Source organism: Poecilia formosa, unplaced genomic scaffold (assembly GCF_000485575.1).
Source record: "Poecilia formosa unplaced genomic scaffold, Poecilia_formosa-5.1.2 Scaffold105, whole genome shotgun sequence".
Taxonomy (NCBI): Eukaryota; Metazoa; Chordata; class Actinopteri; order Cyprinodontiformes; family Poeciliidae; genus Poecilia; species Poecilia formosa.
This window is the reverse complement of record NW_006800044.1, coordinates 276,231-299,017: the sequence shown is the minus strand read 5'-3', so window position 1 is coordinate 299,017 and position 22,787 is coordinate 276,231. Positions and strand designations below refer to the sequence as shown.

Genomic DNA, 22,787 nt, shown 5'->3' with positions numbered 1-22,787 from the left:
GGTTATCCTAGCTGATCCACCAGGGCTGGAGAAGTAAATGAAATAAATAACACAATGATATACGGCGGTTTCTGTGTAGACAATATTTAGTTTCATTTTACCTAAACTGTCCGACTCAAATGTTTTGGGTTTCCTTCCATAACTTCTCGCAATAGTTGGCGGGAATTTTGGCCCATTCCTTCTGACAGAACTGGTGTAAATGAGCTATGTTTGTAGGCTGCCTTGCTCGCATATGCCTTCTTGGCATTTCCCATAAACTTTTGATTTGATTGAGAAAACAGAAAGATAACAGGGAGTCAGATTAACCTGTGTTGTTTTTAGATTATTAAATATTTGTTTGCGTTGATTTCCCAGCTGTTGCATGCTTTTAAAAATATACATGTATTGTAGCCATAGTGCTCATTTAACATAACTTCCAAAATGTCTGTGATATCAGTCCGGTTTTACTGATGATCAACTTGTGCATGCTAGGGCTGTAGTGATACAATAATCTCACAATACGATACGATACGATACACAATACACAGTATTCTGCTCACAATACGATATATATTGCGATATTCAGCAAACAATACAATTCAATACACTTTTGCAATTTTCTGAAAGATTTTAGAGGGACAGAGTGATTTTGGTGACATTTTGTGACTGTTATAGAGTTGGATTGAATTAATTTAACTGAAAACTGATTAAAAGCACCAGCTACACAATACCTGGCTCTGGTTGGACATGGACACAGACTTAAAGTCGACAGCTGGACAAAATGAATCAAAGAAGTGGTGAGAAAACATGTTTCTTTTAATTGAAACGGTACAAACTGTAGCTTACATACATTTGTAAAGAAAATAAAGTGCCCCAAATACCCTGCTCTGAATAGTTTGATACCTTTTTAACCTTGACACTTAACATCTGAAGGAATCACTCTAAGCCTGATGACCTAATCACTCTCCCGACGAAGCAAGCAGTGAGTGAGCAAGGTGACAGTTGGATGTTACGATACTTGCGGATGAATATCGATTTTTTTCTAGCATATAAAATATCGATATATATCGCAAAATCAATATAATTACACAGCCCTAGCACATGCTGAAGTGTTAGATGGGTTGTAAAAGGATGGTGGAGCGTTCTTCCTCAAGATATATATTTCAGCCTTTCTCAATGGCTGTGTTATTTCCCAGGCCTTAGCTTTAATGAAAACTTCTGTGATAAGCTAGATAAGAAAGCACAAAACAGGACTTTGGGCCATCTAGTAAGATTGTCCAAAGATAAATGCTTCACTATATGCACCACTCTCTGGTACTGTTAAAGAAGATAAATGTCTCTGCTATAGGCAAAGTGGGGTTATATAGGATGATAGCAACCAAAAAGACCAAAACAAGTGAGACTAAAGATTTTATCAATAAATATTTAGCATTTTTCTTTTATTTTCAGTGTTTGATTATATTGCTCCAATAAAATATGAATTTATCTTACGGGACAACTACATGATAACAGCGGATTTACAAGTGAATGAGCACAAACTGTGTTTGAGTGTGAGCGTGTGTGCGTGTTTGTCATATATTTTTAGCTTTGGCCACAAGAGTCCAAACGGGAGGTAGATGTTCCAAAAAGGGAATTTAACAGTTATGTAATGCAGTCAAAACAAGTTACATTTGGTTGAATGAAGAAATGATGGGGGGACTGTGTGAGGATCTGATTTTCATCCTACACGTTTGCTCAACATCTTCCCTCTGAATCATGAAGGAAAAGGGGGAAGAAAGCCAGGAGAGAAAGGATAAGCTAAAAAAAGCTTTGTTTCAGCTGCTTTTATTGCCAGAGATCACACACCTGAGACCTACAATGCATGCGTATGTGTAAGCAGGAGTGTGTGTTTTTTTTATGCAAAATAAAAATACACTCGAATATGCGCCAGTGCCGATGCGTGTGTGCGCGTGCGTGAATGTGTGTGTGCTTTTCCTCCTAGAGATAAAACTGATGAGTGCAGTGTGTCTGCTGTTAAGAACTCAGATCTCCATTATTTTCCGTCCTATTCAGCACAATCAGCTTTTTAGAGACTGCTTATCTCCTCGGCCAGCATCATTCGGAGAATCATGTTAGTATCACATGTTAGACCGTGCACACACTTAGCGCAGAGCAAGATAAAATCTGCATATTTCCTTCACCTGTGTCGGTTTGCTGGGTAGCTGCGCAAATCTGCATGCACTGTAGATTTGAGTTTATCTCTGGGTGTTTGTGCAGCAAGGAGCAAAGAAAGTAATGTGAATGAAGGAGAAGGATAGATGGGAAGAGCTGCTTATGCATTTTAATGTGCATCTGCTAATCTGGTTCTTATCTGCTTTATCCATCCATCCGTCTGTATTTGTCTAATAATTCAGATTCTGCTGCTCACTGTTTGTCTTCTGAACTTCAGGAACAAGTCCTTGCATAATCTATTTTTTTGTGTTCTTCATATGCACCTTGATGAAAGCGAGAGATAAAGAGGGCAAGGGAACGCTAAAGAAAAATAAATGACTGGCATGTAGACTAAGAAGGAGCCATAGGGGTTAATTGGAGAAACTGCATGTTTGTTTTTTATGATTACCTCTGGGTGCATGTCTTTAAAAAAAGTGAATACTTTTTAAAAATGATTCATTTATTTTACTTATGTATGTTTATCTCCTTTCACCATTGCACAAATGCAACAACTGGCTAGTTCAACAGCCGTTGGACCTTGTGGTCACTTTGCAATGAGTATGTTGAATAGATGTAAAGTGAAAGAAAAATGGTATGTTTTTTTTTTTTTTTTTTGCTTATGGCAATTTCAGAAGTTGAGCTAGTATGGAACGTATGTGTATCAACATCCTTTTGTGGATCTAGACTAGAGGCTAAAGTATTTGCTCATTTTTCAAAATAAGTCTGTCCAGTTATTTGAAAGACATTGAAAGCTTCAATGTCTTTAAAAGAAAAAAGTCTTCCTTCCATTATGGGTCAGGTTGAGCTGTTATGCACAGAAACATATGTAACAATTTCAGCCTCTGTACTTGTTGAGCTGGCAGATCAATGTGAGTCTAAACAATAAGATAAGGAGGTTAAAATCTGTAAATGTCAAATTTTCAGATTTTAATTAAAAAAAAAAAAAAAAAAAAAAACGTATATGATTTTCCTCTGCTTTACAATAATGGATAGCTCTTTGTTAGTCCATTGCACAAAATCTCACTAAAGTACATCAGAGTTTGTGGTTTTGCATGATAAAATACTGCGTGAAAAAGTTCAAGGGGTATGAAGACCTGTGTATGCAGGGATTTGTGCGAATGTGTAACTTTCTCCTGACCGCGCTGATCTGATCACATGGTGTATGTGATGGATGGCGAGATGCAAGTTCCAAGTCCAAGACAAAATACACCTTCCTCCTCACTTCTGCAGTTTAGCTGCAGTGGTCAAGAAGGATTGCATTTAGGGGAGGGGGGTGGGCTGGGGCTGCTAGAGAGGGATGATGGAGTGAACGAGTGAACGAGAGATACAAGGGACAGGATGGTGTTTCAAGGAGGGAGGAAGAAATTAGAAACCTGCCTGGCTCATTTGCGAACATATCATTATTCTTATTTTTAGGATTTGTTGGGCTGCCAGATGCTCCTCAAGCACAACAAGTGATGCGCCCATGTGAATTGTGTTGCCGTGAGTAGATTGAGAGTGCAGCGGCTGTCAATAGATGCATGGCCTAGTCAACTTCTCAGGGAGGAGGAGGAGGAGGGGGAGGAGGATGGGGGGGGCGAAAACAAACAAATGCATCTCATTATTGCGGCATGCGCCTCTGCAGTGCTCTGGGTAACCCATCACAGTCCACACAGATTCAATTGCTTCTTTTAAATCAGTTTGAAGCTGCAGCCACATCTCATCTGTCTCAATAGCAGACCAGAGCGCGTGTGCGACTCTGGACACTGCAACAGCTCCTCCTAGTGGTGCAGGATAGATTGTATGTGGTGGAAAAAAAAGGTGGAGAGGAGCTGTTTGTTTAATGGCTGGCTGATTTGGCCAGATTTATATTAATTAATCGTTGTGGGAGTGCGGAGCAACTACACCTTATGCTGGCTTTTCTCTCTTGACATATCATATTATTTCCCTCTTCACCTATTTTTCCTATACATACCGACTCTCGGCTTTGTTTCTCAGCTCAGACAGCCTCTGCACTTGATCTCTGATGAAAGAAAAACAACCTTCACTGCAACCATGCTCTCCATGGCTCACCCACTCTCTCAAAGTTGGCACAATAGACGAACATTTTCTCTGTAGTTTGTGTGTGACATAACAGAGTTCTTTTGGTAGGAGCTGATAGATCTGAAGAATCTCTTTGATAATTAGGCTGGTGGCAGATTTCTCAATTCACTGCCAAACGATTCTGGGTCCCTTGTGGTAAAAGCTATGTTGTTGTTCTCTTTCCTCTTTTTTTTATTACTCTTGAATTCCTAGTTATGGTCAGATAAAAGAACTGAAATGTTGAATAGGAGATATGTGAAGAATACTGCTGTGGTCAATCCAGAAAGGACGAGAGAGAGAGAGAGGGGGAGAGAGAGAGAGAGAGAAGTTTGTTGTTTTCTGTGTAGAGTATTAGTGAATCAGTGTTTCTGCCTTTTTCTTCTTGCTCACAAATTGAAATCAAACACACTACTACATCAAACCTCACTATTGTAAATCACTCAAAATTTTAACAGCATGGCAATCTTTTCACCTTTAAAATTTGCTATAAAGTGTTTGAATATCCACGACATAAACCATTGCGCTGTAGCTCTGTATGTGTGTTTAGGTTTCACTTCAGGGAAGTTTTGTTCAAGATAATTAACTGGCATGTTAGTTTTCAATCCAGGTGAGTTCAGTTTATTCACTGTAAAGAAAAAAAAAAAAGACAGAAAGCATAAAGTTAGCACTTGAAGTAACAGCGAATAATGCAAACTGGAGAGCAGTAGCAGAAAAAAAGTAGAAGAGTGAGGATAAGGGATCAGTTTGTCACCCGGCAGCTGAAGCAGCATACCAGCAGAGATAGCTCAGGATAAACTAACACCTCAGGATGAGGAATTTCTCCATTAAGCGTAGAGTTTTGGTGAGGATGAGGATGCAGTTTTGCAAAACTCCTTCCATAGTTGGATGAAAGGAGTTTTTCATCCAACTGAAACGTTCAAAACTGTTGATTGTACATCTCCAAATCATTACCCCTGACCTGCATGGTTGTGTGTTCCTTTGGCTTCATTAGGCTGATAGTTCACTGATGTTCCTTGTAGAGCAGTTGGATTAATAGGTCAACTCCCTAATTAGGGAATTTTTTTGAATTGGTTCGACTTGATTTTCTTTAGGGGCATCAGAGAAAAAAGGGATGGAATACAAACGCACTCCACACTTTTCTCATTTTTTTTCAGTTAAAAAATTATGTTATGTTTCATTTATCCACTACTTTGTGCTGATCTATTCAAGGTATTGCAACATTGACCTTGAAGTTAATCTGAAAACAAATTGTTTCATGTCTGCAGTTCCCCCATCGAAGCCGTATTTTACCACGGATGTGACAACACCCTGGGTGGCGGGAAAGAAGTACATGGTTGAATGCGTGGCCCCTGACGCAAAGCCTAGTGCTGATATCACTCTGTATAAAGGTGAGAGCCTTTCCAGCTTTCCAGCTGATTTCAATCCGACATCAGCTTAGAAAAGAAGGGTTGCGGCCCTTTTAAAAAGATTCTGCATTCAGGATCTTCTATAGGCCGTGACCTGAATGCTCAAGCGTGAACGCATTTTGCAGGATGGAATTCAGTTTCAGCAATAAGTTGAGAGTTTTTCATTTTTCTGGAATAGGAAACGAGACTCTGTGTGGGAGGATGTAGCCTGAGAATTTGAATTTCCAATTTCCTCCTGACTTTACAATTACTCTTACAGTGTATATCACAAGTTTCTAGTTGCTCACTTAAACTAACCAGAGGCTACACAGCATGGGGCTAAAACTTTGTAAGACTTCCCTTTTGTTTTAGATGAAATGAGGTCAAAAGGTGTTTCATTCATATGCATCTTGATCTATTCATAATCCGGCAATGGCTGTTTTTAATTCAGACGCATCAAAACAAAGACGGCAGGATTCCTTATTTGCACATTTCAGTATTCACTGCTCTAGTGAGAGCAACACTGATGCATCTGACTCATGTGAACACATCCACAGACTCGTCTTATTTGTGCATCTCCTCCCCACTGTGTCTTTTCTAGATGGAGTCGATCTGACAGGTGCGACGTCTTTTACCACATCTGGCTCAAAGGATAAGCTTCTGAACACGCACGCCGAAGTAACGTATGTGTTCCACCGCCTGCCAGACTCACTCTCCTCAACCAGCCCGCTCAATCTCCCCCCCAGCCTGCCTGGGCTCCTTGTTTTCCTTGTTTTCAAAGTGTTCTTATTTTCTCCATCTGTCTTTGCGAATACAATGAATCTCAGCGCGTACACAAGTCAACTGTTTCTTGCCACCGCTCGATTGAATTAGCTCCTGTCAAATGCGCGAAATTGCACTGCAGCAGCGAGACAGAGCCGAACCTCGCCGGTTCACCAGGTGCCTATACATTAAACAGGGGCATAGATTGCTTTAATCCTGTGCGTCTCCTCGGTGTCAGAGATAATAACCTCTTGTCATATTCTGAGATAACATTTGCACTGCAGGAGCTGTGCTATTGTCTAGCCCTCCAGAGTTGGAGCCAAGGTCTTAAGCAATATTGATGTTCTTTCTTTATAATCACAGTGAGCATGCAGAGCAGCGGGCCTTGTGGGATTTGAACAGATGCCATTGTTACTGTAGTTTTATTTAAAATACATAAACTGAAACCCAAACAAGACAAGAGTAAGAGTTATTATAAAGATTGTGCGGTCTGCATTAGACTGCACATTTTTTGATTTATTGACACAGAGACTCGCAAGCAAAATGTTATTTTCTCCCAAACAACAACAACAACAAAAAAACATAAAACAGACCAGTTCTCAAGCTATCTCATCTGTTGTCTAAGGATTCTTTACCGACAAGCCTTCATTACCTTAAAATGGTTTGCATAATGCTGACCTTAAGGCTGCATAGACACACCAAGCTGACAACAAACTACTGCACTTGACCGGTTTTGGCTTGCATGCTGGTTGCTGTACACTATGGGTCACTAACTGGCCAGCTGTAATCTCCACCCAAATAGTCTTTTTTGAGTCCTGATGGACTATTAAATTTTAATTGAGCAGCACAGTTTTGTATCATATGGTTTAGGTCATTCAGACTACAAAGCTTTCCCCTTGTTCCTTTTTTGTTTGTTTTACTTTAACAGCAAATGCACAATAGATGAGCTTGGAAATTGCCATGTCTTGCCTTCAAGTGGGAGAACTTGGGATGGAAAATTTAACTTTGATGCCAAAAGAAACAATTAATTGCTTGGAGATCTGTAGTTGAAATGTATTTAAAGACCCTTGCTACATACTTTCCTATTTTTTTTTTCTGCGATTGTCAGACCCATAGTTCTCAAACTGTGAAAAAGCACCAGAATAAATTTTAGTATTTGGTAGGTAAATAGAAAGAGTTTAACTGTGATGCAGAGAAAAGTGGAGATGTTTGTATGAACGCCATCCCGTTGAGCCACTCCTTCAGTCAAAATGACAGAAACCATCTAAATTCTGGCGGCACGATGAAAGGCAGTGCAGTCTGGATGTGTGCTATAAAATAGTTCCCCTATTCTCAGCAGTAGGTCGGGGGCACCAGCTCTGCATTGACTGCACATGAAAAGCAATGGAAGACTTGTTCAGGTCACAACTCACAGATACGTTCTTTTTTTTTTTTTGATCTGATGCTTTTGCACCTTTCTTTTCTAATGCCACCTTGTGCACTTCCCAATATGTTCCAAGTCAAAATGTCTGTCAAGCTAAGAAGCATCAAGAGTAAAACTTCAGGGACCAACTAAAGTGGACAATGGTGAACTCGGTCCAAGTGCTGTTGGTGTGTAACGCCGTGTGTTTCATTTACCTCTGAAGTCTTAGCCTTAGATGACATCGAACTCAAACTAACTATTTAACAGTTTCAAGTTGAAAACCAGTGGGCTTTGCTAATTAATTTACTCATTGGACAGTCTATAGCAGACTCCTGGTGTTTGAAGGAATTAAGAAACAGAGTCGTCTGCAAATAGCTAAAATCTGAAAATGTTCGAGACCCCCCCCCCCGTCCAAGAATTCTTATACCTGCATATTTTAATAGTTCAGACAACAAATATACTTCTCTTGGATGTACATCCAATAAGCACGAAGAAAAATAAATGGTACTCGGCAAATGGCTGCAAACGCCAACCAAAAGAAGAATTATTTTTTTGTAAACTGAGTGGACATGAACACAACTTGACTGCAAAAGGAGCCTATAAAATTCTTTCTGTTAATTTTTCAAATTAAAACTGACAATTTTTGTCTTCTACGTAAAAACAAAATCCATAGCCACATTTTTGGAGAGCTTGCTGTATTTGCATGAATAGAGCCACAGTTACTCATGTTGTTCCAACGTAAGGAACGCTCTTCTTTTCTCGTTTTTGTGCGTATGACGTAACACAACAAACTTAAGAAAGTATGTTTGCTTCGCTGTTTTAAAAGGTTTCAGTGTTTGGGGAAAAAGTGGTATTTATAAGATGTTGAGATTTCTCAGTTCAGATCATTCAGTAGTGCACAAATCACAAACAGAAAAAAAAGAAGTATGATGGCTAACTCTTCCACTCATATATTACTTCTGATTTTGATTTATTGTGTTAACATAGTGTTTGGAAAGAGAGTTCATAAACAAAAGTAGTCAGAAATAAGAAAAAAGTCAGGGCTGCTGCTTGGAGAGCAATTTGTTATTTTCGTTATTGATTTGTCACTGGTTTGGAAAATTGAAACTGGAAGGTGTTTCCTATCTTGGTTCAACACCTTACAATATTTCACTTTTAAGAAGGTGTAGGAAGCGTATGTGTAAAGCGACAAATTAAATTGGTCTTATTTTCTGTGTATTTGGATGATCAGTTTTCAAATGAAGCACATTTGACTGACGCAAGGAGAACATGACTTACTTTGTTGATAACCTAGGCAAGGCACACAACTCTCACTTGCTTTGGTTTGAAGTATTTACACTTAATTGCCTTTCCAGAGTTCAGTTCACTGTTATTTAAACATTATTCCTGTAAAAGCAAGCAGGTAATGGTAGTTTTGGATCAAGTTCAATTTCCCCTTCCATAATTTGTTCTTCCATTTATTACTTTTGCATCATCCTAAGTAGGTTTTATTTTATCAAAAATTATATTTTGAAGCTGCACAGTAACATCGCTGTTGACTTGTAGCAAGAAGGTACTGGGTTTCAGTCCCAGCCTTGGTTCTTCTGCATGGAGTTTGCATGTTCCCCCTGTGTATCCCGTTGAATCCTGTCTCTCGCCCATTGACTGCTTGAAATGGGAACCAGCACCCCTTGTGACCTTGCAAGAATAAGGGTGTTAGATAATGGATGGATGGAAGTTATGTTTTGTATATGTAAACAAACCATTTTATCTCTTTGGATGTGCATATCAGTGCATATCATTGGTTTAAATAATCCAATAATTCAAGTAGACATGAAATGTGCCCAAGATGGGTGCAAATTGATGCATGGCTGGATTTTAATATCTCCCAGCAAACAGCTTATTTTTGTACCACAAAAAAATATAAGCATATGTTCAAAATGTAAATGTATGAAATGGTAAAAGAGCCAAAGTTTTTGGCATGAGTAATTTGATATAGTTTTGCACAAAATGTGACAGAGTTTGTTTTTGCAGGTTTAGGCTAGTTATGGTCAAATTTGGTACAATTACAACTCAGATCGTGTCAAAACTAACTTGAGACATCTGTCAAGTTAGCAGATTGTGTCGCCTACTAATCTAGAGTGAGAGACTCTGTAAAGCCTCAAGAAACCTTCAGGTGTCTAGAGTTAATTTAAGAGGTAGCAGATTTTATATATATTCTCTTTTTTTTTTTTGATAAACTGAAATTTAGATTTTTCAGCAGCCGTAAGCCATAGTTATCAATTAAAAATAAATAAATAAATAAATAAAAACAACAACAAAACAATTGAAATCCACAACTCTGTGTGAAAGAAATCTGTAAAACATACTGTCATTTTCAATTGTATTACAAAACTAAACTAAATTGTGAAGGACTTTCCCTACACCCCTGCAGGTCTCCAGTGTTTATCCATATCAACTAAAGAGAACCATGAGCACCGTTATTCTTTTAAACATGCTTTTTTTTTTTTTTCCCCCCTGTTTTGTGTTACCTCTGAAAGGGTCACTGCTCTGAGATCTGACAATGGGAGAGAGTTGACATGTCACGCCAACAATGAAGCCGTTTCCCAGCCGGTGGTGACCACAGTGACCATGAATGTGTATTGTGAGTGTCTCTGCTTCTTTTCTCAAAGCATACACTCATGCAGCTACAGGCACACTCAACTACACAGGAGTCCGGGTGCCCTCGGGGAGGCCCGCGAGGCATCCTGTCTTGTGCACTCAGCCTATGCTAGTGGTCTGAGAAGAAGCATTCGACTTGAAGGCAAAGTCAACACCTGTTTAAAAAGAAGACAAAAACGAATACGAAAAAAAAAAATAAATAAATCCCCCCCCATGGACCCAATTAATGATTGGTAGGGTCACAGTAAAATCTTTTTTTTTTCTTTTTTTTTCTGCTAGTACAGTGGAAAACACAGAGCAGTGTGCAATTACATTTTCATTAAGCCTGATGTATCATGTTTGACACAGCTTTTGGCCCAGCGTTAACCCAAAATACACCAAACGATTATTAGACCAGCCCAGATGGATTATACAAGCAAGGCTTCTAGTGAATTTTTTAATAGCATTATAATAACTAATAGGCTAATGGAAGCCAGGGCCACCTCAGATATAATAAGAAATCCAGCCTTAACTAGCCCGGCAACGTTTGTGTTCATCAGCTCAAATTAAATTTGGAACGCACAGAGGCAGAAAGTGCCTTTTTTCTTCGCACTGATTTCACAAACCATTTGACAGCATGGAAATAAAACTGCTGCTGAACCGCACAAAGGTTAGCTGGCACAAATGCTGTCATTTTTCCGTATTGTTGTTTAATTTCCCTTTCGCTTTTGTTTGGCGTTGCAACTGCGAGAGCCTTTGTTTCTTAATGCATGAACCAGAGTGACATGGCAGCTATTGTTTACCACAGTGAAGTTTATGTTTTATGCTGCTGATCAGTTAAAGTAGCCGCTAAGATGTTTTTCCTGTTACAGTGTCTTCAAGCTAGGAACACCCTCCTGTCCTACATCCTGTATGCTGACTGAACACCCTGATTAACCAAATTTGTCTCAGTCGAAATCTGTGCTTTTGTTTGAACTAACCTACCCTCCCTTCCTTTCCATCGTTTTGTTTAATAATATGCTCTCTCTGTGGTAAAGTGCTAATATCGCAGAACTTGGGACCTCTGCTGCGGTATTACTCAGTGTGCCAGCCCATCAAAGCCAGCGCGGTGGCCATTTTCTGCCAGCCAGATTGTCAGCAAGGTGGCAATTTTTCATGCTGGCCCAGAGTCTACAGGCTGCTCCCCGAAACTGATTGCAGCAATAACAAAAGCCCATCCTCTTTTAATTTATTTTACTGCGTATATTTTATTCTAGCTCAGCTATAACTTATTCATATTTCACGTTGTCTTATTACTGCTTGCATATCTGTTATTTTTTTTCTTTATGGTCTCGCTGTTCCCCTTAATTCTTAATGCTTTCATCAGATCTGGACTTCTCTTACTTGGGACCAGTTTATTAACTTTGACCCAAGAAACAGGGACACTCTGCACATTATTCATTGCTGTATGAAATGTTTATTTATATGACACATCTCCCAGGAAAAAGTGCTGAACAGAAACTTAATAAATAAATAAATAAATAAATAAATAAATAAATAAATAAAAGTATTACAAGGTTTTTGAGATGTGTATATGAGCAAGCAACTTAAACCAAAACACAAAGTGTGGAACTGCGTGTCTGCTGAGCTCATCATATAATCTGCTTCTCCGTCCATTGACCCCAAGAACAGTGGTAAATGAGTTCATGTTGTAATGCCTGTTGTGATGAGGCGCTGAAGTTGGAGAAGAGCAGGTGCTTCTGAATGAGACGGAGGCCATTTTTAAAGCATCAAATTGCAAAGTCAAATTTCTTTTAAGTTATTTTTTTTATATCTACAGTGCTTTTATAACAACTGAAAGTAGCATAGTTTCTTGGCTGTGCCATCAAATGACACCATGTGCCTTTAAATATAAAACTTTCATATCAGATTGGTCTTCATTCAGTGAAGTTAGTCACAGTCACTAGAGTATTGAATTACTACAGTAAGAACAGCGATGCTTTGCAATACTTCAGTAAAGGTAATAAGTAAGTACAGTGTAGTAAAACTTCGATACGTAAATTTTTCCCCCCAAAACTTACTCATAAATGTGACTGAGTAAATGTAACTAGTTACTACTTACCTTCGTATAATATCAGCATAAAGATGTTTAGAAAGATTAGTTTTTTATTTATTTAATGTGAAGTCGTAGAAGGATAAAGTATAAAAAAACACTAAGATCCCATAACTGAACCTTTTGGGACCTCACATGCCACTTATTACTCATATTGAGTGTCAGCAGACGCCGAATTTATTCAGTATATTTTTATGCTTTGCTTAATATTCAGATTTCTCTGAGCTACTGCTATTTTTGTCTCTCCCTCTTCTGACAGATCCTCCTGAGCCTCCATATATTATTGGTTTGGACAGAGACGTGGTTAAAGCGGGGAGTTTGCTCGTGTTGGAGTGTGTATCCCATGGTGGAAACCCCCTGGGCACTCTTCAATGGACTAAGGTAAATCCTCTTAGCCATCTGCAAAATGAAGCTTTTAAGAAAAAAAAAAAAAATCACTCTAGCTAAATGAGTTATTTTATTTCACAAACCCTTCCAGCTCTAGAGTACCTTATTTTCCCACCTAAGCTGTGAGTCTCTGTAACCTTTTGGCTTCATCTCTGATTAAAGTTCTCCTCTTCTAGCCTATCATTTCATATAGAGTCCGGGTCTTGGTAGTAATGCAGTTGGGCCATATTCTTTCCATTTCCAGATGACGGATTCAAACAGGTCTCTATGAGACGCTGAAGTTGCGGGATGCACCATATGACTCCTCGCAGTGGCATGTGAGGTTATTTGATGCCGCACTTTTCAGATATTAAAACGCCCAGGTGTTTCATTTTGTCTTACAGAAAGGAATTGATGGCCCAATCAAATCGATAAAGACCCAGATCAGCTGATTCTCTACCTGTACATATAAAAATAATTATATTCTGGCACTTTTGGGTTTAAGTAATGCAGTCAAAAGGTGTAAACCAATAGCCACACAATGACTTTATTTTATTTTTTTTTTTTGTAAATCCAAACGAAAAATAAAATTCATATCACAGGCTAATATTATGTATTTCCAGTGTTTAACACTGTCAGCGCAAAACTGCAGCTGTGACAGAAATCGGCAGCGTTTCTCTCTTCTTTATTGTTGACCGTTCTTCAGACGGAGGAGCTGCTTACAGAGGTGCTAAATCACGTTCATCCTGCTCCAAAACTCAACACGTGTTCCCGGCTTTGCTCGTGATTAAACTCATAGTTACACTTCTCTGTACTGAGCAGCTCTCTGCTAGCAGACGGCATGTCCGCGGTCCACTTCAAAGATATAAAGTGGTTTGGAGTTCGCCGAGGTGAATCTCGAGTTAATCAACAAATATGGCCAGGTGTCAATCAAATTGTCAAATTTGTCTCAGTACTCTGTTTGATGTGGCTAGTACTACCACTGAAGTAGGTAGAAAATCTGAGAACAGCCATGCAGAGCGACACCGGATCCGCTAATGGACAATGAATCTGTCTGGGGCAGACGGAACCAAACCGTTTAGAGACGCTCCAGTGGAAAAGCACCATTAACTATGTTTATTATTTAGGAAAATAATAGTCTGCTGTGATGAATTTTATTTAGGAGCATTCGAGTAAAGGGGCTGAGTACGACTTTAAGCCACACTTGTCAGACAGTAAAAGAGATTTAAATACCACACGTTGTTTTTCACACTCTTCACAAACGCGTTGAATTTCACTGATTTTTCACATAACAGCCCGTTGGAGTTTGAGGAGAAAACATAAAAAGAGAAGAAACAGCTTAACTGATCCGAAAGCTTTTGCAAGTTTCCGTCTTCAGACACGCTGCCTCACCTTCTCTCCCCCTCCCGCCTCATGTTCATCCATCTTTCAGGAAGGCGAAGTTCTCTCAACAACCTGGGGAGAGGAAGTCGTGGGCCAGAAGTCCAGAAATATCCTCAGACTACAGATCACCCCTGCTGACAACCAGGCAGAGCTGAGCTGTGAAAGTGCCAATATTGTCTCCCCGTCTCCTCTGTCCGTCACCCGCAAAATAACAGTGTTCTGTGAGTGAAAGCAGAAGGCACACAATACCCTTTTCAGGTCTTACTTCTAATGGTTTATTAAAGATTAAAGAAAAAAAGTAATAAAAACCTCAGAGTTCCAGCTAAAAAAAAAAAAAAAAAAAGAGACAGAAGTCTAATGTTAATATCGTTAATGAAACTAATGGCTATGGTAGCTGAAGCCAATATTTCTTACTGCCTCCAGACTAGCGTTACTTCATGGTTCTTTCGGAGCTGTTGCATTAATTCAGTTCAACTGCTTAACTGCACAGTCCTGAGGCTCTGCAGACTACACTTGGAGCAACTGTAACAACCGTAGTTAATAGATTATACTTTCTTCTCGGAATATAAAATGTTTACTTCAGCGACTGTTAAACAAATACGGAGTTATTATCCATACGCCTCGCTGCGTTTTATCTGATTTTTTTTTTGTCTTAAGTTCTTTCTAAATGATGCACTATCTTATGTAAAACTTTATTTAAAAAAAAAAATATATATATATATATATATTGTGCATGCCGTGTCAGTGTGGGTGAAGAGTTGTATCAGTGAGCCTGCCTTTGCCCCCCAACATGCTCTGAAGTCATCATCCCTTCAAGTCATCCATTCAGGGATGCTGAAAATGAACTGCAGACTGTTTGGGTGTGCTCAAGGCTGCGACAGAAGCTGCAGGGCACAGAGTAACACTCCCTGCTTGAGTTAAATAAATATATATATATTTATATATATGTGAGTGAGTGTGTCTTTATATTTATTAATGCTTATATTTATTAATTTATGTTTATAAATTGAGAGAGAGAGAGAGAGGGAGTGCAGTAACGTGGAATGCGGGATATGCACAAATGTGACAACAAACTGACACACATGACCCACCTTCTTCTCTGAACCTGTCAGCTCAGACCCCCCTCCCCAGCCTTTGTATTGCCCTGAAGGATTTATACAGCTGCATCGTATCGCCTGCAGCGATTGTACCCTGTCTCCCCTTCTGGTTAAAATGAAGCAGACTTTAGAAACCACAATGAAAAAAACCCCCAGAGAAAACAAGTTGCCACTCAAAGTGATTTTCACTCTCACCCTTGATACGAGCTCTGTGTCTCACATCCTAAAATAGTTGCACTGCTGCTGTGATCAGAATAGGGAGCTGTTGAATGTGCTGTTCGCGGGGTGATATATATATATTTTTTTACTGACTTATCTGTGTGCGCTTGCTTGTGGATGTGTGTGCTTTCTCATCAGTCGGTCCTGCGACGCTGACGCGGTCGGGTTCGCTGGAGGCCATCGAGGGGCAGGAGTTGACTCTGAGCTGCCATGCGTCCTCGAGTAATCCCCCCGTCCACATTCGCTGGTGGCTGGGGCACAAGGAGCTCAGCAACACCTCTGTCACAATGGAAGAGGTGGGACTGGATGGCACACAAATACACAAAGAGAGTTTGTTTCTAACAGAGCTGGTAGTCAGGAAGAGTAATGGGATAAAAAAGCGGTGGGTTTTGTAGTTCTGGTCAGGAGCTGACAGACTGGTCGTGGGCATGAATGCTATATTATTTAGTCATATTGATCAAATGCTCACTTTTGGTGGGATCGTTTATACATAATACAACTCGGGTGGCGTTTAAAAAGCAAGAAATTGTCGCATAATGATGAATGTTGTAGGATTTCTCTAACAGTTTTTGTCACTTCACTTTTGGAGCAGGAGATCATTTCTCTTTATCTGTGTAGAGCAACAGTCTGCTGAAACACCAGAGTAAGTTATAGGTTTGCACCTTGGTCCTTTGCATGTACTGGACTTTCCCAATGACGGTTCTGGAAGTTTGGATCAGATGGTTGAAAGTTTGATTTCCATAATTTCGTTAATCCCAATAACAAAAAAAAAAAAAAAAATGAGAATATGATTTGCTTCCAGGAAGCAAATCAATTGAAATCCATTCTGCCAGTTTATGTAAGGGGTGTGGTCAAGTATCTGTCCAATATGACTGAAGCTTGTTCATGGTTCAAAACAATGTGGTGCTTCTCTTCAACTTGCTAGCAGCTACTCAAATTAATATGACATCTATGCCTTTGGTGACAGCAAAAAAAAAAAAAAGTCTCTGACCAGACTTGTACCTTAAAATGTTTTCATGCAAGCAGAAAACAGAAAAAGGCTGTGTTTATGCTCCTCTTTTGCCTAAAATGATCTAAAAGGCATGAATATTAATAGACAAGCGAGCACTTCCTGCTTAATCAAGCTTCTTATTAGGGTAGCAAAAGACCCTCGACTGAATGAAAAAGAGTCTCCAATATGAAATTTGACCTCATGCGAACCCTGGCAGATGAAAGCAAACAGTACGACCGTGAGCAGTCCCTGAATAAGCCCACTGCAGCTTTTGCAAATGAGTCAGCCAATTCGAAAAAGAGTATTTCGTAGCTCCGCTCCTCTTTTGTGTACGTTAATAAGATCAAAGTGAATAAAAGCTGACACAGAAGATGAGTATTATTAAACAAGCTCTTTATTCATCTGGCAGCAGCATTTCCATTTGATCTTGCGCGAGGCACTCTGTGGGCTGCATGTGAGCTTTAATGCATGTGAAACAGTGGGAAGTTAATGAAGACTGACGCTCCTGTTCACTGTCTTTGTTAGTCTTTCTGACTGTGGCTTTTACCGTAATCACCACAATAATGGCTTTAATAACCAGATGTGCTGCATAGGCATGACCACTATCAGGCAGGTGCAGAATGACACTGTGCTCCATTTATAATGGGGCGCAAAGCAGGGGGAATCAGATGAATATGCTTATTTATCACAGACCATGCACAACATCAGTCATTACAGCAGCTAATTTGCCATCTGTATTCACAAGACAAACCAGGGAGGTTGGTGGCTTTTTTCCCCCCGGCTTTTTGTCTCGCTTTTTCACAGCTGAGGACGACGGACCAAGCCTGCCTGTTTTCTTCGTCTTAATTGTCGCGTGCTCTTTGTGTCTGCAGGGAGAGAACGGAGGGATGACAGCCACCTCCAATGTGACCCACCGGGTCTCTCGGGAGGAGAATGGACTGAAGCTTACCTGTGAGGCTTTTAATAACGGCACACATCTCTCCAAAATCCAGGCCGCTAAGCTCACTGTGTACTGTAAGTAATCGCAATCGCATTTAACAGGCTTTGTGAACAAACGAAACAAAACAGTGCAGTTGGATTTCACATAATCAGCTACGATATAAAAACATTTTTAATTTGTCTAATTGGTTTGTTTTGTTTCCTAAGTACAAAAAAAACAACAACAACACATTTATCAGTTTATTTAAAAGTGGAAGACTTTTACCACATTTATCTTTTAACAGTTGCAAACATTTGTCACAGCGAGAAATTAATCACTGAAAATCACTGAAAAAAAAACCTTGGAATATAGCTTTCAATATTTGCACAGGGAATAAGGCAAGAAATGTCCAAAATTCAGTCCAGATTTACACTGCACTGATTTGTAAATATATTTTTTTTTCTCCATTGCTTTGTTAAAAGTACTACAAGAAAAAATGCCATCTCAGAAGCAGCATACTGCCTCTTGCAAAATATCCATTCCCCACATACTTTTTTTTTCCTTTTTCACTTCTAATTTACAGCCACAATTTGAATTAATCACAACCGGGTTTGATATCACAGGCCAAGACAAAACATAGAAGAACTTGAGGTGTTGTCTGACCATCTCATTTGGAACACCGTCTGTACTCTAATATTGCTAAATAAAATCTGTGCCTTCAGAAGGGAACCAATTTCACTGTCATCACACAAAGTGCTGTTTAGTCTCAAGAGGTCAAAGAAACAAAGTGTCATATATCTAAAGTGACATGGCTCCAGGGAAACCTGGTCAGGGTAACTCTGAAGGAACTGCAGACATCTGCAGCTTAGATGGAAAAAAATCCCAGCTTATTTCAAAACGCTCGTAGGTCTTATTTTAGCATTTACTTACTCTTGATAATTTGCAACACACTGCCTTAGAAGCAGAGCATGAAAAAAGTGTTTTCTTTTCGACGCTCTTACAATTTAATTTGTGACTTATACACAGCTGTCACACATCCCAAGGCCTCAGATTGGACCAAACGGCAAAAAAAAAAAAAAAAATCACTTTAAATTCATTTAGAAGGTGAGATCACAGCTATTTTGGGGACGACGGAAGGCAAGCAACACCTGTTTCTCTGTGAAAATATAAGAACAGGAGGTTTACATCCAAACCCAGTAACTTTAGCCCTGGAGCAATAAGATAAAAAAACCGTGATACAAACAAAGAGCTCTGTTGTCATTCATTAGGCCCCTGCAGACTTTACCACTTTTAGTGGAGATTATTCCAAACTACTCTGATGTGATGAGCATTCTGGTCAATTTGACACTTTACAAAAGACCATTTTTAAAAAATAGAGTTCTTCAGGAGCTGAGCATACATAGAAAATGACATACATTTAAATTTGTAAACTCTTGGGACAGTAAGTGTCTAATTTGTTACCCTTTGAGAACAGATCCTCCTCAAAAAGTTTTTATTGATTCGCCGCCCGAGGACATCCCTCTGCGCTCGGGCAGCAGAGCCGTGCTTGTCTGCCACTCGGCTGGAGGGAATCCTCCTGCAAAGCTCACCTGGTTTAAGGTGCAATCTTACCTCATATCATTTATGTAGGCCACGAAAAAAAGCACATCAACCTATATCTTCATTTCTTCACTTATGTTTCAGAATGGAAAAAAGGTGTCAGACGCAGAGCCGCAGACGTCCTCTAATATGGTTGTAACTCGGGTGCTCAACCTACTGCTGACGGCGAGCGACAACCAGGCTGCCTACCGCTGTGACGCCACAAATGAGGCGAAGAGAACGATATCAGCACATGCTAAGCTACTGGTCCAGTGTGAGTATGTCCACTGTCCTAATGCATGCACACCGTCTGAGCTTCGTTCTTGCCACAGTCAACTGAAAGATGTATAATGTCAATATCAGATAAATCGAGGTGATGCACACTGGAATATGACTTATATATTCAACTGTATTTTTTATAGTATTCACCTTGATGGGTTTCGATCGTCCATTTACTTCATGTTATTTACACAGCACCAGTCCTTAGAGGGACCTGTCTGAATCTAAACAAGTGGCATTCAAATCCAGCTATGTACTGTATATGTTCCAGCCAATTCTGATTTTTACTTCCTGATGTGAGTGGTCACTACTTATTTGTATTAGGTGTGGAGGCAGAGTCGTGCCATATGTGTGAGAGAAGACTCCTAATGAAACAAGATCAGACAATAGCAGGTCAAAATGATTTGGAGTTGACATTTTAAAATGTCCTCTTATATTTGTGATTAGTTATTTATTAGCGACGATCTGTGTTTTGCCAAAAGCGTGTAGTTCCTATCCAATAAGCTTATTCAAGTCTGATAAGTCTGTTTCAGTCAAAAAGGAAAGTTCTTTAAATGGTTGACTGTTCTTGCTTAAATGATGCATTTCCAGTTACAGCCGTGACTATGAAGATTACAGCCAAAGAAGAAGTGTTTTACCGAGGTCAGCAGATGGAACTGGAGTGTCTTTCCGGGAGCAGCAACCCAAAGTCTGACATTTCCTGGAAAGTGGGCCCACTGAGGTTTGCTTTAAAATTTACACCTGTAGTGTGAGGAACACCAAATAACATATTCAGCACCTTTAAGTAACTCAAATGAGGCGGGGCGACAGATGCTCGTCTTCTCAGATGTGTGCGGTTGCATTTTTGTGAACTTAAAAATCTTTAGCAATTGCAATTTGCCACTTACTCCTAGATTGCAGGGAGTTGAGGAGGCACCCAAGGAGGCCGAGTTTGGGGGCGTTTCTGTGCTCAGTAGGCTTCACCTGAATCTGACTTCACAGCACCACAACCAGAAGGTGATCTGTCAGGCCTACAGCCCTGTGTTGGAAGAAGGAGCTAGTACGTTTTACCAACTGAATGTGATATGTAAGTAGGACAGGAATAAAAAGCACATACTTTTCAGTTATTTGTCACACAGGTGTAACCAAGCAATGTTTGCTTCATTTTTAAATGACAATTCACTAACAATGCAGATGAAATCTACATCGTTGGGATATTTTTGCAACATTTTTATTTTAATTTTTTTTTTTTTGTTTACGGGAAACCTTTGTTGTGATTTGTATGTCTGTTGAGCTCTGCGGCAGTGTGTCCTAATTGTGCATTTGCTTTGCTGCATAGCCATGTTTGCCTTTGATGCCATTTCACAGGCAGCAGCCAGCCTCTGCTTCAAAGCTCGGTGCTGTGTATGAGCATGAAGGAATGTCACTGTGTGTTTGTGCAGATCTGCATTTGGACAAAAGTACTGTCAGGCGTCATTTTAATGCCTGTCCCTCTCCCTCCCGTGCCGCCTCACTCCCCTGTTGTCGAAGTGCTTGAAGTTGGTTAGATCTGGAATTATTGGTGGGATGTTGACTTTCTACCGGTTTGACTCTCATTAGTGTCTCTTCGGGCTTTTGTGCTCAGCATGTGTTGTGGGCTTTTGGTGCTCGCTCTTGTTGGATTCTATCACTCCTGTGAACAGGAGCCTGTGTTTGTTCCTCTGTGCGTCTGACATTTGTATAAATTCAGCTGGATTTGTATTTCTGTGCTGCTTTTACGTCAGATCCTCCTGAATTCAGCTCTGAGCAAGCAACAGAAGTCCAGGTGGTGGAGGACGATGTGGCAACCATCCCCCTGATGGTCTCAGCAAACCCCGAGGTGGTCTCCTGCATTTGGCTGCGCCGCAAGCAGATGCTGGTCAAAGGTGATCCCGGGCTGTGTGATGGCTCTATAAACCAGGTCCTAGTTGAGCTGAGCCAGCAAGTAAGCACTCAGCTCTGCCATTCAGGGTCTGAATAAAACATAGCAGGTTAGCCAGCATGGGACCCTGCCAAATGTGATTCTCATTACAGCTCTAATATATTCAGTCTAAATGAGGATTGCTGTCTCCCTGAATACAACACAACGGCTTTAAACCCGTCTTCCTCTCCAGGTCGATGTCATCAGAGCCCAGCTGCACCCACACCCTTTCTGTTAGCTCTGCTACTTCCATTATGTGCAGCCAACCCCATGAAATTACAGTATTTTTCAAATGAGGAAAAACATCTATTACTGTTTTTTTTTGGGGTCTTGTGGTACAGAAGGTCTCCCTCACACACCTATTGTCAGATTGTAGTGGGAATCTTGCCAGGCCAATCAATAATGCAGGATTAGATGTCACTTAGAGACCAGTGGCCAGAGGACATGCTGTTGATGAGCATGTAATGAATACTCAATTTACTATTGGTTTTCATGTGTGTGTGTGTGTGTCTGTGTGTGCTTTTTTTAAGGGGAAGACATACGCCACCACTGGTCAGATGACCACTCTCTGGAGATTAGGAATGTGACGAGAAAAGACAAAGGACTTTACACTATCAAATGTGAAAATGGCGAAGGCGTCAACGAAACCACTGTTAAGCTGGATGTTTACTGTAAGACACTGCAAGTAGAGCATGCATAAACATGTCAGAGTAATCTATGTAGTATATTAAATCAATGTCGTAGAATCAATGTGCACAGAAATGCAGTCACAAAGGACAGTTTGGATGCAATATTTGGCAGGCTGTGCTGTTTCAGGTTTCGTACATTAAAAACCTGTTTCCTAGGAATGCATTTGACCTCTTGGTTTAACTTCCTCTATTTTTTTCACTCCCCATATCTGATCTCAAGCTGCTGCCACACTTTTTTTTTTTTTCAATTTTACCATGTGTGCTGGCATGTTGAGAAATCTGATTTCTTCTGTACCATTTCAACATAAATGCTAAAATGATCCAAAAGCAGTTGTCACATATTAGGTTCTTCAACTCACCTTGTTACTCTGACCTTCCTGGATACAATATTACATCTGACTTTCCTCAATTGTCTTTCAAATGTGGTTTTTGAATAATTGCTCATGCAGTACAGCGGATTCATCGATTGCTAATAGCACAGTTTTGAACTTGTCTAAAGCTGCAGAGTATCAGACAACCAAAACTGGCTTTCGATTCATCCTCAAAAAACCTTCATTAGGCCTCCTTGCAAGACCATCCATTTCCTCCACTGCCTCAGGCCCAGCCTCCAGCTTTAGGCCCTCTGCCTCGATAGTAATGATTTAATAATGCTAGCGCTGAAAATGTAGGTCTGTCTGATTCACCAAAGCCCATGGTACACGACTAATGGATTCTGCCATCCTGCACTGACTGGGCATGACAGTTGTAGATATTCATTATGTATGGAGGATTGTAGTAGCTTTTAAGTGTGGCAGTGTATCCCACTTAACAATGTCGGTCTTTGTTAGGAGACCAACACGAGTGGGTACCACCAACCCA

The 22,787-nt window shown here is 40.1% G+C and overlaps 1 protein-coding gene across 2 annotated transcripts in view; it reads left to right on the top strand.

Annotated features, from left to right (window-relative positions):
• Positions 1-22,787, top strand: part of nphs1 (NPHS1 adhesion molecule, nephrin) — a 58,597-nt gene that overhangs the window by 21,447 nt on the left and 14,363 nt on the right. For both annotated transcript variants that reach the window (XM_016675002.1, XM_007559501.2), the window contains 13 exons: positions 5,496-5,618; positions 6,217-6,298; positions 10,299-10,402; positions 12,750-12,871; positions 14,289-14,460; positions 15,694-15,851; positions 17,419-17,560; positions 18,940-19,064; positions 19,149-19,317; positions 19,914-20,043; positions 20,216-20,388; positions 21,065-21,205; positions 21,771-21,911. In XM_016675002.1, the coding sequence (XP_016530488.1) occupies positions 5,496-5,618; positions 6,217-6,298; positions 10,299-10,402; positions 12,750-12,871; positions 14,289-14,460; positions 15,694-15,851; positions 17,419-17,560; positions 18,940-19,064; positions 19,149-19,317; positions 19,914-20,043; positions 20,216-20,388; positions 21,065-21,205; positions 21,771-21,911 (1,782 nt within the window). The remainder of the gene's footprint in view (positions 1-5,495; positions 5,619-6,216; positions 6,299-10,298; positions 10,403-12,749; positions 12,872-14,288; positions 14,461-15,693; positions 15,852-17,418; positions 17,561-18,939; positions 19,065-19,148; positions 19,318-19,913; positions 20,044-20,215; positions 20,389-21,064; positions 21,206-21,770; positions 21,912-22,787) is intronic.